Source organism: Solea senegalensis, linkage group LG14, assembly GCF_019176455.1.
Source record: "Solea senegalensis isolate Sse05_10M linkage group LG14, IFAPA_SoseM_1, whole genome shotgun sequence".
Lineage (NCBI taxonomy): Eukaryota > Metazoa > Chordata > Actinopteri > Pleuronectiformes > Soleidae > Solea > Solea senegalensis.
Window position 1 is genome coordinate 1,673,366 of NC_058034.1, and position 18,767 is coordinate 1,692,132.

Here is an 18,767-nt window from a genome sequence, read left to right on the forward strand (position 1 = left end):
ATTGACAATTTTAACCACTTTATTAGGTTTGTTTCTTAATAAACATTACCTTGGTATAGTTAGGCATAAATTAAATGAGAAGTGTGAATACAAAAAGCTAGAAAAATGAGTATCATACTCATGATTTAGGAGAAAGAAAGGCAGTTATTACTAAGGCATAAACATGTGGAATGTAAAGAAACAAACAAAACATATGAATTTTCAAAAGCATAATAATGATATAGTAGTGACATTATAGAAAGAGTGCACGTCTGTCATAAAAAAAAAAAGTAAGCACTTATGAAACTTATTTTTCCGAGCTTTCCCGAAAAACACAAATGGCAACACGAGTAAAAAAATGGGATAGACGGGTGTAAATGGGCTTTTGTTTTCGAAGTGTTGTCTTGCAGGTAAAACCTCCCCCTTGTCGTTTAACTATGTCAGAAAGACCACTAAACAACAGGTTTATTGGATTCTGGTTGTACGTTTATCGCTGTGGTTACAGTTACGTGCTCACATTCAATCTATCAAAGGACAGGCGATTTGATAGTGCAAGAAAATGTCACCTGTGAAACACAGCTCAGGACAAAATAGCGTCAATTCTTTTAACCGGAAGCGGATGTTGTTGTCGTGATCATCGTAGCAGCATCCGGAATTGAGAGCTGCCTAGCTTGACCAAACTGCTGCTAACGGTGAAATGATCCACTTCACACCTGGAAGAACAGCGCGGCGGTAGCGAATGGGCCTGATACTCAACAATGGCCGCGGTTTTTGTCGATTCGTGTCGTGTTCTTAGTCTGTCCGTGGGCATCAGCTCGACCAGTTAGCACGGCGGGCTAACTGGCCGATTAAATACTGACAAGTGCTCTCAAGAGGTGACGGGGGAGGAAACCTGTGGTAAGAAGAGAAAATCATTAACTTTATACGTAACGTGATTTTCTCTTCTCATACCAGGCTGATAACTGGAACTAGTGTGATCGGGAACTTCTTTATGAGGATTGTTGTCTTTGTTGGCTTCTGGTTTTAAATGTCTGTAGGTGGTAGATGTAGTCAATGACCCGATGACACAACAGACAAGATAACGCGACGCTGCTCTGCTTTGGTTTTATAGTTTGACTGCGGGCTCTTGTTAACGGAAGTCTCCCCTGGTCCGTGAAGTCTACAAGAAGAGAATATGGATATCTTAATGATCATGTTTACATAGCTGATGAGTGATTGCACCTGCACCTAACCGGTCTGCTCTGGTTATATGGGTGATTCGTGTTTTGAATGTGAACGTGTGACATGTCCTGTGTCGTGGATAAGGTCCGGGTGACAGCGTGGAAAAGCAAACAGGTGTGACAGAACATCCTGGGTAACATCCCAGTAACTTCATTTGTACGTACTTACATTTACATATTATCTGCTTACTTGAATTCAACATTCCTTTAGAGAATATTCAATTGTGATTTGGATTAATGGTGCACATACATAGTCCTGTTTATTTTATGTCGGCTGAGAAACAGGTAGATCCTAACTGACAAAATGTGTACTTGTTCTTCTTGGATTGTTTTGTAAGCTCTGTAGATGGATTATAGCTTAAATGGGTTGCCGTAGGTGAGTTCTTTTGGTGTAACATTAGTGCTGTATGGTTACGGTGGTCAGTGGTAAATGTATAAGACATTTAGAGAAAAAGGGATTTTTCCTATCTTTCCGATATTGTGATTTCAATTTGTGATTTTCTTTACAATACAAACGTCACTTCAATATTCAGTGCATTATACATTGAAAAGGTGGTGAGGCATTAATGCAAGGCATCTAAAAATAGACTCTTTTCACTAAGGCAAAGAAGTGAAACTCGTTTCCAACATGTTATTTTTGTTTAAGCTGATGTAGAGCACAGAACATTTTAATTGCAGCCAGTGCTATAGGCTAATTGCTCAGCCCTAGTAATGAGTGGGTATTAGCGCAGTGACTGACTGAGAACCAAGTAGTTGTATGCTGTGACCTTGTCTACCTACCACAATGCCACCGGTACTGTTCTTACTGATGCTGTCCGGAGCGATGTTCACTCTTGGACAGGCCATGACTAGGGAGGAGAAGCAACAGTTGAGGTGAGTTCAACACAAACACAGCACTTTAATACATTTTTTTCCCTCCTGTGACGATGCAACACAGGCTGACTAATATCTTCTGCACCCTTCTCGTAGGAACCAAGTTGTTGAGATGTTTGACCACGCGTATCAAAACTATATGGTAAGCTCTTGTCCTGAACAAAGTCAAACTGAGATGTTTGATTTTCTTCTGGCCTTGCGTCTTTCAAGCTAGTATTAGGTCTGTTACCTAATCATCTAATCACAAGTATTCATTATTTAGACGTTAGTTCAGTGGAAGGTTGTGAGTTCCCACCTCCGCTCGTCTTCATGCTGACGCGTCCTTGGGCAAGACACTTAACCCTATGTTGCTGTGAATTGGTATATAGATTTGTGATAGAAAATGCACAGCAAATACAGTAGATGTCTAAAACTGTGAGTGGATGGGTGAATTGCAAAAACTGTAGTGTAAAGCAGTTTTGAGTGGTCATCAAGTGTAGAAAGTACAGACCATTTCCCAGTGTAGCGTTTCTGCTTATGCATTCCCACGATCATTTGCAATGTAAAAAAAAAGCAACACTCTGTGTCACCACAGACACGAAAACAAAATACTGCTCTACTGAGAAACACAGAGTCGTGTGGAGCTGATGGTCTCAATCAAGAATGTGTGAAATCATTTGACAACGATTTAGATGTAACAGACACATTACAGCTTTAAATATAAGATAAATCTCGAGGCCCCTCCACTCACTAGGTCAGTCTCAGCAAATATGTTTTACTGCAGCTGTGTCAGCCTTCAGATTGCTCATATAATGTGTATATTAAAATGCTTGTGATGAAATTCCTCAGACAAAGAGGAGTGAAGAACTCGGTAAAGAACTGTGAGTTTGTTTGTGTTTCCCAGGACCATGCATACCCGGCAGATGAGCTGATGCCTCTGACGTGCAGAGGAAGAGTACGTGGGCTTGAACCCAGTCGAGGTGACGTAGACGACGCTTTGGGAAAGTGAGTGACAAACTACACTCGTTTGTGGGATTGAAATAATTAAAGTAATGGTTTGACATAGCCGTGACAAGAGTTTAAAACCACAAATACGACCTCACCTGCTGTAGCTTTTTTTCCCTCACTCATGTCTTCTGTGGAAGCCAGTTCAACGTGTCCATGACAAAAAGGCTTTGGTGTATGATTCATTCCATTAAGTAATTACAGACTCGTAGACAATTAAAAAACCAGTACATAGGAAAACACATACATTCCAAAAGCACAAAAATGAAAAGGCATTTGAACCACAGCTGGGTCTGATATGAACACTTCTGAAGGTGATGTTAGAAAAAGTTGAAATTCAGCTACGACACCAATTGCATCATGTCAGCAATTGAATAAAAATAAAAGAAGTAGGAATATGCTTTTATAACTCAGGCAGGTACAGTTGCCTTTGACACTTATGACCTGCACGACTGAGTACTTTCATAGACAAAATGCTTTTATAGTTATTAAGTTATAAATAGTTCATCTCTGTCCTTTTCTAGGTTCTCACTGACCCTAATTGATACTCTGGATACTCTGGTGGTGAGTGTTTTGCATTTTGTTGTCATTGCTGTTGTCTCTTGGTAGCGCTACATTAAAAAAAAAAAAAGAATGTTGAAAGAATGTTGTGAGAAATGTCTTTTTAAAAAAAGGACGAGGACCATGAAAGTTTCAGTGAGCATTAGTCACTGTACATTGTTGTTTGTTCTGCTTATGTTTACCAGCTTTTAAATAAGACGACAGAGTTTGAGGCTGCAGTGAGGAGAGTCCTGTCGGACGTGAGGCTGGATAATGACGTTGTTGTGTCAGTCTTTGAAACCAACATTCGAGTCCTTGGGTAAGATTGGACTGTACTGTCAACAAAATATGCTGCAGCGTATGTCAACTTTGTTTTCCGATAAGAACTAAACAAAACTGTTGAGGTTAAAATTAAGCGAAGGAGAAAGGAAATCTGTGCATTGTGTTTAACTTCGTTGCTTGTGTGTGTGTTCAGAGGTTTGTTAGGAGGCCACTCCATGGCTGTGATGCTGAAGGAAGGAGGTCAGAGCATGCAGTGGTACCAGGATGAGCTCCTGCATATGGCCAAAGACATGGGTCTTCGACTGCTGCCGGCCTTCAACACCAGCAGTGGCCTGCCGTATCCTCGGGTGAGAATGAGACACACCCACAAGCACTGGTTTCAGGTTTTGTTTATTTGCAACTTGTGAATATAACAATGAAATAAGGGTGATGAAAAACCAGGACACTCGGGGTAGAATCTAAGGACAAAAAGACATACGAGATCAGCATTTACATGCATGTTAAAAGTCTGATTTTAGTCAGACTAAGACAATAATTTGGTTTTCTGAATGTCATATCAACACGTTAGTCCAACTAAAATTGAGCTAGTCTTAGTCAGACTAACAAACCTGGATAATGCGATTCATAGTCCTATTACTCCTGCATGTATACGCTTAGTCACACTGGAGTCGGACTTGGCGTTCGATATAAAGAGGTAATCAAGGTTGAAATGGCACAATAATATTTATGGGAAAAAAGTTATTCATTTATATAGAGTCAATTTAGGGCTGCTGGATGTTATGACCAAAACATTATCTTCTATTATATTATATTGCTATTGAAGAAATTGTCATTGGGACTTATATTGTTATTAAATGTTTGCCCAGGTCCTAAGTCTAAAGTGATACTGCAGTTAAACTACTTTATTGTTCTGATTGGAAGACGAAACGTACCCCTGATTGAGTCATTGTTTGGTAAGGACCGATAAATATTATGATGTATTGTTGAGACACAGCCCGAGTCTGTATGTTGAAAATGATTGAAATGAATATAAATTCTTTAAGTTAGTTCAAATATTACACATTTGCGTTGACATTTGCTCGCAGTGTGTCTATGTTTCCATTTTCTGCTTCATTACTCTGCACACACGCTGTCACTCACCACCTTTAAATGCTTTTTTGGCTGACTAGTTTTCAGACACATCATCTCTTGGCAGTCCAAATGCATCTCTAAAACGTTTCTTTTATTGTCATCTGATTACCAGGTGAATTTGAAATACGGTGTGAGGGGTCCTGAGACTAGAACGGGCACAGAGACGGAGACTTGCACTGCGTGTGCAGGAACCATGATCCTTGAGTTTGCTGCCTTAAGTCGATTTACTGGGGACCCAGTGTTTGAGGTATGTACATTTTCATACCTACGTTAAAATGTTGTTGTCATTTTGTTTTTTGAATTTTTGTCACTGCAAATACTTTCACCCTGCTGAGAGGAGAAAACCATTAGAAATATCCACACTCATCATTGTGTTATGTAAAATATCAGTATTTTAATTAACAAATGAATGAGCTCTGAAGTAAACAGTGTCGTGGTTGGCACTCTTGCCTTTGCAGCAATGAGACAGAAAGACGGAAAAAGGGAAAAAGTTTGCATGTTCTCCCCGTGTGTGTGGGTTTTCTCTGGGTCCTCTCATTTCCTCCCACTGTCCAACAACATGCAATATGGGGATTAGGTAAAATTGGACTCTTAATTGACCAATCATGTTTAAACTGCAGGTTTTGGTTGTAGCATGAAAATAAAATGCTGAGAGAATACATTAACCTGAATTGCATCAGTTATCTGGTTTTAAATGTATCTGCATTAGAGTTGTAGTCGGGCCTTGAAAGTTAGACCCGACGAGGCCCAAGCCCAACAGAACTCGGCCCGAGCCTGACCAGTACATTTTGATTGACATCTTTTTAAAAGCCCAAAGCTGAATGAGTCATTTATACATTTACATAGGCCAACAGAGAAATAAAATAAGTCCTCTGTTAACACTGTAACATCTCAGCATTCTAAATAGCCCTAGGAGGAGGAGAGCTCTGGGTCTCAACTCTCCACATCTGGTGCACCTGCAGCCATGGTTGCAGAAGAGTGCGGGCATGAGCATGTACGGCATTCCTGTCTGAGTTGCGATCCTGTGCAGGTCCTGTATTATCACTTTACGACCAAACCCGTCGGGTCCTTCAGCTCTGATCTGCATATAGTTTCTATAATTAGAAGTTAGTCAAACTTCAAGTCTCTATTTACCCTTCAGGGAAAGTGCTACATTCAGTTGCAATTCAATTACTCTCTCTAATTCTTTTTTTTCCACTTGATTACATTTTTATGAGCAGAACTGTTGAAATATTGAAACAAATAAAAGATTGGGTTTCCTGGAATATGTCTTCTGCAGAAAGGTATTTCCCTATCACCACTGTCAACAAACTTTTAGCTTATTAATTGTTAAATTTCCATCAGCTATTTAAAGTAGACCTTTATCAGCTCCATGTTATCTGTAGTCCAGGTGAAATCTCTCTCTGAGAACCTTTGTTCTTGTTTGGTGGTCAAAGCTCACCGTACTTTTATAAAAATGATTGAAGTCAAGTATTGACTTGGTAATTATGATAGCATTATTCAAAGACTTCAAATAACCTTCAGTAAACTGCCATGTTAATCTGGACAGACAAATTGCAGTGTCACTGGTTTACGAAGATAATTTGACCACAAGTCAAAAAGTCTAGTCTTTGTTTAAATATTTTATAACATGTTGTGTAACTGAGCACTGACAGTTGTTTTATAATGTCTGTCTATTTTTGTCTTGGTAATTCCTTACTCTAAAATACGGATTTGAAGCAGAACTTTGCACGTCTGGTTGCTTTTTCGGCTATTTCTCTCCACGGAGCTCCCCCTACAGTTTCGTAGTATCAATATCTTTCCATGATGAGTTACCAGCAAAAATAAAATGCCTTGCAATTACCTCAATGGACTTTGACCACCATCAATCATGTAGTGTTTGTCAAAACATCTACTGAAATATAAAAGCTTCCTTGTGTCAAACCTGAATTAAAATTAATGAAATGAGTGCATTTTCTTCAAGAGGATTTAATGAAAACTAACTGTGTTTTTATATTTCTCCCCGTATTACTGCATTAGAGTGTGGGGCTCATTTATTTTCTGGCAGTATTGGACTGCTGAACAAGCATATAGTTAATCACAGTAATCATTCAGTAAACTGTGGCCAGCGACTGCAGATTTACTTTTTTACTTTTTTAATCAGTTTCTTCCCTCCCTTTCACACACACACACACAGGCCCATGCTCGTAGAGCCATGGACTTCCTGTGGGAGAAGAGACAGCGGAACAGTAACCTGGTTGGGACCACCATCAACATACATAATGGAGAGTGGGTCAGACGAGGTGAGAGCGAGAGAGAGGGCACAAGGAGGGTGTGAGGGAGATGAAAGGTGAAAATGCAGACATTATCTGTGTTATTGTCCTTGCGTTTGGCGAGACAGGGAGTGAGGGGGTAAAAACAAACAAACAACACTTTTTTTGTCATCTATTTTGTCTTATCAGATGAGGTAACGTGTGATTTATTTTTTATTATTTTTGTTCCTGCATCTGCAGACAGTGGAGTCGGAGCGGGAATTGACTCGTACTATGAATACCTTCTAAAGGCCTACGTCCTCTTGGGAGATGACCTCTTTCTGCAGCGGTTCAATATCGTAAGAACACACAGCGCTTGTAATTCGACCTCCTCATAAAGCAGTGTTCTCTATTTCCATGTGTGCAACAGGATTCTGTGTAGTCTTACAGCACATGAACCTGAACACGTCTTTTTACAGGTTCATTATTTTCATTTGGTGCGCTAATAGAATAGTATTTATAAAGGCTATCATTTTTATTGAATTGAAATGTTCAATACATGTACATGTACAAGTTGTGGCATTGAATCATTTCCCATAGAAAATCCCCTGCACCCCTACTGCCATACCATTCTGATGAGCATTTTATTTAATATATGTGAGCAATTGTATTAGAAATGTAAATAAAAAGGAAACGCCTGAAAAACACAATATAATATGTACTCTACATTCAGACATTGCTTTTATTTTCAGAGCTTAATTGAACAAACATTTTCTCTTCATGTCACAAACCCTGATAAATCCTTGTATACGTTTATTCTAGCACTATGCATCTATAATGAAGTACATCAGCCAGCCTCCTCTGCTTCTGGATGTCCACATTCACAAACCTCTGCTTCCTGCTCGGACCTGGATGGACTCTCTGCTGGCCTTCTTCCCTGGACTGCAGGTAAAAACTGGTTCACACTGGATGACGCTCTTTCTGTCCCCAAAGACTCCAGTATCTTTTTCACATTTCATATTTTGCATGTCCCAGGTGCTGAAAGGAGATATCCGTCCTGCGATCGAGACCCATGAGATGTTGTATCAAGTTACCAAGAAGCACAACTTCCTCCCAGAGGTAAACTCTTACAAAATAAGTCTTATGTTCTCCCTGCCCCACAATGAGTTGACTTCAAAGGATAGTTCAGGACCTTCGGAGCAGGGTGTATGAGGAACTTACACATTTAATTCTTCCACACAGGTGATTGTGCTCTGCCTGTTCCTTGTGTGGGTGTGAGTTTTATAAAACATTTCTGTGACCAGGAACAATGAGAAAAAAAGTATTTATCCACAATCTATGTCAAATGTCTCAACATTATGTTTATTGCTTTACCTTTTTGTGAGACAGCCTTTGTAAAACATTCACCCCCCAGCACCCGTGTCTCATTTATTTTACACAAGACACAAGAGTTGCTGCTCTAATGCTGCCTCAAACAGTATGTTTGGTCAGAGTGCCGTCACAGGAAGAGGCATGAGCAAAAGTCTCGACGCAAGAATCAAACAATGAACGACCAATGCTGAACTGTAGATCAGTTAAAGAGACTTAAAAATCCTGAAAACGTGTTAATCTCCAACATTTATCATGGAAATGTCTAAAATTTCAAAGTCTGGTGTATTTGGTGACAGCACTGCTGAAAGCCTGCGATCGTGACTGTGTCAGATCAGGAAGTTCTGAACAATTCTGTGAACAAACCTTTTTAATCAACTCGTTCTAACGATTCAGCACACCGAAAACAACTGCTTTACAAGTCACTAGTTTGTGTGTTACGTGCAATTTCATGCATCTGTGCAGTGTTGATGTACTATAATGTAATGGAAAACCAACCAAACCGCGCAGAGACGAGCCGTGCCCAGGCGAGGTGAGCTGGGACCATTTAGTGGAAAAACGACATAAATAACGAAGTTTAAATTAGAGGTGGAGGCAACAGTTGCCCAACAACTCCTGGGTTCGGTTTTTCGGCCCCATCCTATGGAGTCGCTTTCCATTGTTTTGTTGATGATGTGCAAATTTATCAGCCACTAAAATCTCTCCAGCTCTTATTTGACTGTATCAGTGATATTAAAACATAGACGACTATAAATGTCCAAGGAGAATAAAATAGAAGTCATAGTGTTTGGACACCCTGATCGAGTGGATGTTGGTGCGTTGGGTCCTTCAGCCCTAGAAATCCACTTGTCAGCTAAGAGCCTTGGTGTCCACTTTGACAGTGCTTTTAAATTTGATAAACAGATCTCATCAATCGCCAAGTCTAGCTTCTTCCAGCTAAGGCTTATCACCAAGGTGAAGGCCTGTCTTCCTGGTTAAGTGTTTTGTCTCTTTTTATTAAGTTGTTTTTTTACTGGCTCTGTGAGGTAAAAACACAGTTTTTGTTAGTGTACTCTGGTGCTGGGAAGCATGTGGTTTACAAAATGACACAAAATTCACTCTCCTGTTGAAAAAGGCTGTATAATGGCACAATAAGTCGGTGAACATATTCTAAATGCTGCTATATGTAAAATGTAAAACTGCAGCCACTAGTGTTTAATACAGGTACTGCAACCACAATTCCCTGATTCAAGGCCCTCGCTGGTTGCCAGGAAGTTTCCAAAAAGATGGAAACAAGAAACTAAAGTTGTACCTGATTCTGTGTGGGGGTGGGGGACCGGTACCCTATGTGCGAAAACATCATGGTCGCAATGGTCGCAAGTTCGATTCCACCCCTCGCCGATTGTACTCAATTCCATTGTAAGTCGCTTTCGATAAAAGCGTTTGCTAAATGACCTGTAATGTAATGTGTTCATGCACATGCTCCTAATAATCCATATTTCTATTATAGGTAATGGACAACTACATGACATTAATACCTTATATGACCCTACTTCTAAAATGGCAAAATACTCCTTGTTTTAAAGTTAATCAGCCTGAGTTTCATGCAGCACGGCTGCATTTTCGCTTGGCCTTTCTGGTGTAATTACAGCGCTTGTGATCGTGTCTTCACCCCATCTTTCGTCTCCATCTGTCCCCAGGCTTTCACTACTGATTTCAGGGTCCACTGGGCCCAACATCCCCTGAGACCTGAGTTTGCAGAGAGCACCTACTTCCTATACAAGGTAATCCATCAAGCAAGCTTCACATACAGCAGATTTTTCTCTTTTCATCAACACATTCCACTATCTCAAAATGTCTTACTGCTTTTAAGCACCCTCTAGCAAACAGACTGATTAATTAATATTCATAATTGTCTTGTATTTAAATGGGGAACATGGGGAACCCTGTGATAATATGTCTAGTGCCCTTCAGAGCTGATGTACTGTCCTCTGTTACAACCACAGTCTGTCTTCTCTTTCTCCAAGGCCACAGGAGACTCTTATTACCTGGAGGCAGGGCGCACCATCCTGGACAACCTCAATCGCTTTGCTCGTGTTCCCTGCGGCTTTGCTGCAATGAAGGACGTGCGCACAGGCAGCCACGAGGATCGGTGAGAAAACAAGAGCTCAAGATCATTTATTGGAAGATAAAAACACATTCAGAGTTCAGGTGGTACGAGGGCACATATGGTGAAAATGACTTGGTGTACTTGCACATAAAAAAAGACTTTATCATAAATATATATAGGCCTATTTTCAGTGTTAAATATGATAACGACTTGCTCAACAGACTAAACTGCAACTTTATAAATTAAAATACAACTGAGATGTGCTTGATGTACCGTAGCATCAGATTCACCGTCCTAGAAATAATGGCATGTAAAACATTTTATTTATATGCAAATGAATTGATTGAATTGATGAAGTGTTGTTTATTGCTTACTGGATACAAAAGACCTGAGACCAGCTAATATTAATATCTCAAGACTTGTATTTAAGAAATACATGTTCAACAAACATGAGATCAGGACAGATTTCTGTTTAATGTCGTTAATTAAAGCTGTGATATGCAATAATTCCACAGTGACTTTTCAACATAATGTAAATCAAGTGATCTGAGGGAGAACTAGACTTACACGCCTCCTTTAATGAGATCAGAGAAAGATGATGCCTCCCATTGGCTGTTCTACTAAGCATCAGCCCGTACATGTCACATCAGTGGAAAGGTTGCTCTTCCAGCATTGGCAACAACAACCTGTGCTGCAACCTGAAATATGAAAAAGGTCAGACGATAAATGTCAAGTATTTAATGATCTGGGGAATTCAAATTATGAACAATTTTTCTAGTTGTAAAGGTTTTCGTGTTGACATTTACATTAAAACGCAGCTACATTTATAAATATGACTTTTTATACAGAAGGTTTTTTTTCCTCAGGATGGACTCGTTCTTCCTCGCTGAGATGTTCAAATACCTGTTCCTGCTGTTTGCTGAACCCGAGGACCTACCTTTCGATGTGGAGGACTACGTTTTCACAACTGAGGCCCACTTGCTTCCTCTGTCCCTCTCGGCCGCAGCCTCTCACTCTTCATCCGTCTCATCAAACGGAACGGTAATCAATGTGATTCAGTGTCAGAGTGATGAAAGTGATTATTCATTCCTGTATTGAACAAAACCTTTCATACACTTCAGTCAGAGGAGGAGCTGGACGACTCGAACTTTGATTGGACCTGCCCTAACACCCGCCTCATGTTTCCTGACCCCGCCTTCCCTCGTAACCTGAGAGACCCGATCCGAAGTGCTGTAGACAAGAGCTGCCCACGTCCTCCTACTAACCGGTATATAGTATAAATGAATACAGACATTACCTGGTTATATTATCCGTTATTGTCCATTTTCTCCTGACTGCTGTACCTCTTCATCTTTCATAACCTCTTCTTCCCCCTCGCCTTCGTCACAGGGAGCCTGGTATCGGTCGTCCTCCTTTGAGGGCTCAGGACTTTATGGCTAACAACCCCGAACATCTGGAGCTGCTGAGGAGGATGGGAGTCAGTCTCATCCACCTGAAGGATGGCAGGGTGCAACTGGTGCAACATGCTACACAGGTACAACCATAGAGAAACAAGGATAACCAAACACAAATACACAAAATAATTCTTAAAGCTGCAACAGACGGCTTTTTTTAATAGACTTAAGTTGCTATTTCACAAATTTGAAATATGTTGATCCTTGTTTTGCCCCACTTTCATTATGTCAACCTCTTTGCTACAGAGATGACCTTTTTTTTACAGTACCTTTTACTTGGTAGACGGGGTGCGGGCCTTGTCGGTGATATACTGTATGTTGTGTGACATCATACTGATATGACGTCAACAGAACAAGACACAACGGACAATAATAGAGGAACAGCTCTTTATTTCCTGCTCAGTTTGTGGCTGTTTTAGCTTTGAATGAGAATAGACTGCGGGCGTTTGACTCGATTTCCATGGGATATTGACATTGATCGCAAGGGAGTGACGTTTTCCTGTCACCCAATCAGCCGAGTGTCGGGGGTGAAGGTGGTGTAGCTCCACCCTGACTGTATCATATCATTTTACTCTGGTGCCCCGAGGGCAGGGTGCCAAAGAATGGAAAGGTTGGGGCTGGTTATTTTGGTACTTTGGTACAGGGAAACACAAGGTAACGGATTCCACTTATGTAGTGATCACATCATGTACAGAATCCAACACTAAATATCTTTAGTATCTTGTGTGTTTTACACACTTCCGTTGTGATGTGTTCTTTGGAGGAGAAGAATAATGGAAAGTTAATCATAATTTCAAGATGTGGAGTGACTGCAGGTCTGGGATAATGTCCTCTCTGGCATCAGGAGGGTCACTTATGGCGTATTTCTACCAGCTCTACTTGAAAATTGAAGAATATTGTGATATATTATTATTATTATTATTGTTCAATTATGAACTTGCTTCTGGAAAATACAAAGCCTGCATATCACGTTGTTGCATTTGCCTCGAGCAGCTGGTTTCTGGATCAATTCCCAGTCCAAACCATTCACTGTTTGTCTCACTCCTTATCTCTCACTCACCTGTCTCTCCTTCACTGTGGTCTATTAAAAACAAATGCAAAATGACACAAATTCATCAAAACATAATGTGCTTCTTGCTTTTAAATGTTAAAAACAGCAATAATAACACACAGTGACCCCACTGGCAACCCTAGTTTTCAAGCTGTCATTCTTCCGTCCTGTCCTTTCAAACATCTCTCTATCGTCCTCTCCACACCTAGGCGGTGAGTGCGGTCGCAGCAGAAGATGGCGTACGTTTCATGCAGGAGATGATGGAGCTGTCCAGCCAGCAGCAGAAAGAGCAGCTGCCTCCCAGAGCCATTCAGATTGTCTCACATCCGTTCTTTGGCAGAGTCGTGCTGACTGCCGGCCCAGCTCAGTTTGGCACAGACTTGTCCAAAAGTTCCACAGGGGTAAGTGGGTTTTCATAGCTGCATCAAGCTGCCAGGCTGGAAATGGGCACTTGACTGTCATCCCATTTGTTTTTCCTAAGAGTGCCACTCACTTTTCCGCTGTGTTTTTGAGAGGGCAGAATATTTTCCTACATTTAAACAGGAGGAAAGATGACTGTGCTGTTTCAGCACAGAGGTGGACACGATGAAGGATCAGACTGCAGTTCTTCACACCACTAAATGTCAAAATCATCATTTCCCTCCTGTCCTTAGGTACGAGGTTTCGTGACTGTGGCTGAACCTTACAGCGGCTGCTCTGAGATCACCAATGCCGAGTATGTCCGGGGCCACATCGCTCTTCTCCAGAGGGGTCAGTGCATGTTTGCAGAAAAGGCTCGACACGTACAGAAGGCTGGCGCCATCGGAGGCATAGTCATCGGTGAGTGAACGAAGTTAAAGACGGAAGATGACTGCTCACTGACTAGATTAGTGCTCAATAAACTGATTATCTCAAAGACAGACTGTCGAAGGGTCCTGCATGTCACATGATGCCTGAATAATAAGGCAGATCTTCTGCCTCATTAACCTTTTAAATCCTCTGTCAAAATATTAGTAATTATTAATAGAGTAGACTTTACAGTATCAGGTTTGTTGTTTTATTGTATATTGTTGATTATTACAGACCAAAAGCAGAAAGCTTTTTTTTAAAGGTTATGGTTATTCATTATCCTTAATTAAATCTCTCTTGCCTCTTCCAGATGACAACGAGGGCAGCAGTAGTGACACCGCTCCCCTGTTTCAGATGGCCGGGGATGGCAGGAACACAGAAGACATCACCTTGCCGCTCCTCTTCGTCTTCCACAAGGAGGGAAACATCCTGCTGGAGGCACTGAAAGTGTACAGGGAGGTGGAGGTGCTGCTGAGTGATAAGGCCAGAGACCGAGGTGTGACATTAATCCCTCATATGCCTGTATAATGTGCGTTTTTTTTTTAGCTCTTCTATTTGTTTCACTTTATCTCTCTGGGTGAGATGGATCACATCATTATACCAACAACTCTCGACTGACCGAGCCCCAGTACGTGGTTGGCTTTATGAAATAAAGATGAGCTGTGGGGGCATTATCTCAGATAATCGTGACTCATTCCAAAGTCGACCACCAGCTGGGGTTTAAATTGAGTATGGTGAAGATTTATACCTTTATCAGTATGACGTTGTCACTATTTTCCTCCTTTTCCCCCATTTGCCAAATCCCTCTATTCCCTGTGGTGGACTGTAACAGTGCCTTTCCTCTCCTCTCTTTCTTGGTTTTTCTACTGTTGTCATAACCCTCACCTGTATGGAAAAGCAGCAGCCATATTTAAAGGTAAACCTCTTCCTGGCAGCCTGATCGAGGGCAGTAAGTATTATCTCCCTTTTTCCCCCCCCTTTCTTTGTCTGTTACACAAAGTTTTTGTCCCCCCCCCCAGTGTTTTCTCTCCTGGTGTTACATTTCTCCATTTCTCTCTTCCACACTTTGTTGTTTAACCACAGGATTCTGTGTGTTTGGTCGTGAAGCTTAGTGCAGGCACAGTTTTGTCATTTGTTATTTTTCCCCGTCTCTCCTTTCCTTCTTCTTCCCCTGTAGTGAGGCTGGACAGTGTAGCAGTGTTTCACCGCACAGTTTCCACCAACTGAAACTCATATTTCTTAATCAGGTTGTTTTTAGGGCTGCAACTATTGGTTATCTTTATTGTGGGCTAGTTTCTCCATTGTATTTTTGTCCACAGAATGTGGAATGAATATATTCTGACAAAGGACCAAAGAAACCACAAAATACCATATTATTATATTTATATATAATATTTAGGAAGCTGAAATCGGAGTTGATGAATTGTTGCCTTACTTGTCTTGAATTTTTCCACATTTACTTAAGAAATGTTGCAATTATAAAGTCCTGTTTATTCTTAAGTATTAGAGGTGGAACAGGATCACTTAAAAAATCTGTCCAGTTTGGTCACATGTCACAGGGTTCAGGGCATGTGTGCACCGAGGCGTGTAGGCTAGTGACGGAAATAATGTTTGAGACACACATATCGATGGAAAATGTAGAGCTGGAGTTCACCCTGCACCAGTAACACAGTGACGTTGTTGTTGTTTCATTTATTTTTTCGTTTTTCGCGACATGACCTCAAGAATACCTGAGTAAAGAAATCGGTAAATGAAGGATTAAGCTATAGATCTGATGCTGGTTTATGTAAAGATTTAAGTTTTTGTTTTTTGAAAACTGTGACAGGAACCAAACCACCTAATAATAAGTGATGTGGACGGTGGGTTAATCAGCATGTTTTTGTCATTCCTGATCAAAAATTCAATAATAACCTTTCAGCTTAATGTAAATCTAGTGATTCTCGAGAGCATGAGACTTCCGCACCACTATCAGACTGTTTCCAACCTTCAATCCAATCCCAACCTTCCAACCCAATCTGCCTGGTGATAGGAGATTTTGACCAATCACAGGGCGGTTCAGAGAGGGAGCGAGCTCCCCTTGGCTGTTCTGCCAAACACCTGCATGCACGCATCCCTTTTGTTGGGAAGTCTAAGAGAGCGAGACGTTAAACAGGTGTCAGTATTGGCATTTCAAAGATGGAGAGATTGCCTCGAGTCACGTGTCTGAAGTAAAGTGCATGCATTTAGTCGTGCTTATCTAGCAGCAGGAGCTCAGGACAGAGAACCTTCATCCCACAACATTAGTCTTTAATCGCCTATGGATGTGACTCAACAATTAGTTACTATTGTTCTGGCTTAAAAAAGAGTGACTGTTATTATGAAAATCAACATTGCTCTAATACAATCTGGCTTGCTAAAAAGGGCTCATGACAACAATTCCTGTGGTTTATAGATATTCTCTGTGGCCACAAAGCCACTGTGACACAGTAGTGTGTCTGCAGTCATTACATACCACTGGCTCTATTCCTTTGTATCATTCAAAAGCTCAGACTTGTTCCTTAACACATTCACAGTAATGGAAGAAGCAGCTCCGTTTTCAGTAACGGATGCAACAGATTAAAGTGACTTGTTTTAACCAGATGACTGCAGAAATCACATTTTTGCCAGATTTGGTTCCTCGGTTGTTTCTGGCTGTGCGGTTATGTGTGAGAGAGGCTTCGTCCTGTGGGAAACATGACTCACCATCAGCATCGTGCTGTTATGGTTGACAGCCTCTTGATGAAAACTGTTCTATTTTTGCCTGAGAATGGTCGCCGCGGGGCATGTTGTATAGATTACCGAGTGCAGAGGAGGGAAAATTGTGTGTGTGTTTGTTTCCTGGCACATTTTTCTTGTATCAAGCTGTTCCGTCTCAACGCCCCTGCTTCCTTTTCAGGTGTGGATGTGCAAGAAGCAGAAGAGGACTGCGTAACGGAGGCAACGACTCCCACCTCATTTGAATCCACCACCCAAACGAGTGCGGTGGAGCTGGATGAGTCTGTGTCGCCGGAGGTTACACCGTCACCGGAAACCAGTCCTGCAGAGGACACCAGTCCACCTGAAGAGGAAGCTGGTCCCGCAGAGGCGGAGCCTGATCTGGCTCAGCCCAAGGAGGAAAGAGACTCTGACAGGACAGAGGACTCGGAGGGCGACACAGACTCGAGCAGCCAGTCGGTGGATGAGCTGCTGGCTGACTGGCGGGAAGACTTGGAGGCTTTCCAGCAGATGGAGAAGGACGAGCTCTGACAGTAGTCGTTGCCTGTGACTGCGGTTTGAGCCCACGGTGTGAAGAAGTCCCACCAGGGGAGTGCTTCTTCTCACCAACCTCAATCTGATGAACTTTAACGGAAAGTGGGGAGGTGGTACCTCGTGCCAAGGCAGACCACATACTGTATCTGTGTCTCTGGACCATGACAAACGTGTCTCTCAAGCCTGGTAGATAATAGTTGAGAGATCAGGGCTCTTACCTCACTTTCTCACATTTTTGCTTGGTCTCTATGCATTTCTGGCTCTTTTATTTTCCTCTCAACTGAGCACTGGTCCAACAGCCACGTTGTGATTAATGAATTAATCCCTTGACCAATTTATTTAAAGGTGATGATATAATTACGTGCTGTCCCTCGTGGTCTCGAGTCTTATCGTATGTACACAGTGATGTGACCTGAAGACTCATGCGGGGACGAAAAATAAGCTGCAGGATTTTTTTAATGGCTTTATGTTAGAAGAACTTAACACCAACTCTCTTTCTCTCTCTGTCTTTGAGGTACATGAAGTCAAATGTCAATGTAAATATGTAATTGTCAAGATATATATGGACTGAAAGGCTATTAGTGCTGTTCACTCAGGTTCTGGTTCTCCTCAGCCAACAACCTCTGGACCACATCAGGTGGAGCGGTCACACCCTCAGCAGCCTCCACAGACTGCCACAAGGGGGCACTGTATGTTCTGTCATGCTGTAACACGCTGGCAGAATGGAAGGAGCAACAATGTCAAAAGCCAATAAAATGAACTTGATGAAATTAAATTTAAAATATGAGAGGAAAATGGTGAAGACTTCGCTTGATTCTTTGAATTCTTGCTGGATGTTTGGTTTAAATCAGTGGTTCCCAAACATTTCACAGTCCCGTAACCCTTCACACAACTGACCTCCAGCCATGTACCCCCCACTCCCACACTTGTCTGTGTGTACCAGTTTGGGAATCACTGGTTTAGACATAAATGTTCAAAGACAAAAAAAAAGATCACATCATATGACGGTGCCTGTGGAGTTTCAGAGGTAATGGGTGACAACTTTCACTTTTACAGGAACATGGAATAAATGAGTTAGAGGTGCGAGGTTATTTTTCAGCACACCCGTTTCTGTAAACAGTGGGTGGACGTCCACGTACAATAAGGTGACTGGGAAATTCTCTACAGAGCGTCACAGTCAATCTGATTAAAGGAATAAGTATATCTATATTTTTCATTATGCAAAAACACAAATACACTTAAAAAAATGTATTAACATATTTTTTTATTATGACAGTAATATAATTTACAAATCATTTGTAGCTTTACATTGCTGTTTATTGTTATTTTTGTAAGCAAAAAGACCATGTATAATGTATAAATATACATACTAATAAAAGTGCACCATCATGTAAGCAGTAATATTTAAATAAATGAAAACAAAAATAACCATAATAAATATTGCAGTAATAACAGTATTGGTAAAGTGCT

At 41.2% G+C, this 18,767-nt stretch overlaps 1 protein-coding gene across 3 annotated transcripts; it reads left to right on the top strand.

The window, feature by feature from the left end:
• The first annotated feature begins 589 nt into the window (after positions 1-589).
• On the top strand, positions 590-18,079 carry edem3 (ER degradation enhancer, mannosidase alpha-like 3). Of its 3 annotated transcripts, none has more exons than XM_044043176.1 (21): positions 590-2,072; positions 2,169-2,214; positions 2,956-3,056; positions 3,581-3,620; positions 3,803-3,915; positions 4,072-4,225; positions 5,122-5,256; positions 7,186-7,291; positions 7,502-7,599; positions 8,063-8,188; positions 8,276-8,359; positions 10,288-10,371; positions 10,615-10,739; positions 11,564-11,738; positions 11,819-11,964; positions 12,087-12,231; positions 13,412-13,603; positions 13,856-14,021; positions 14,341-14,526; positions 14,932-14,979; positions 16,945-18,079. In XM_044043176.1, exons 1-21 carry the CDS (start codon positions 1,984-1,986, stop codon positions 17,292-17,294), a joined length of 2,709 nt encoding a protein of 902 aa, XP_043899111.1. In that variant the 5' UTR covers positions 590-1,983; the 3' UTR covers positions 17,295-18,079. The 3 variants fall into 3 exon arrangements, with proteins under 3 accessions (XP_043899111.1, XP_043899113.1, XP_043899114.1); XM_044043178.1 differs by having other exon boundaries at positions 591-2,072; positions 14,932-14,946; XM_044043179.1 differs by lacking the exon at positions 14,932-14,979 and having other exon boundaries at positions 591-2,072.
• The last annotated feature ends 688 nt before the right edge of the window (positions 18,080-18,767 follow it).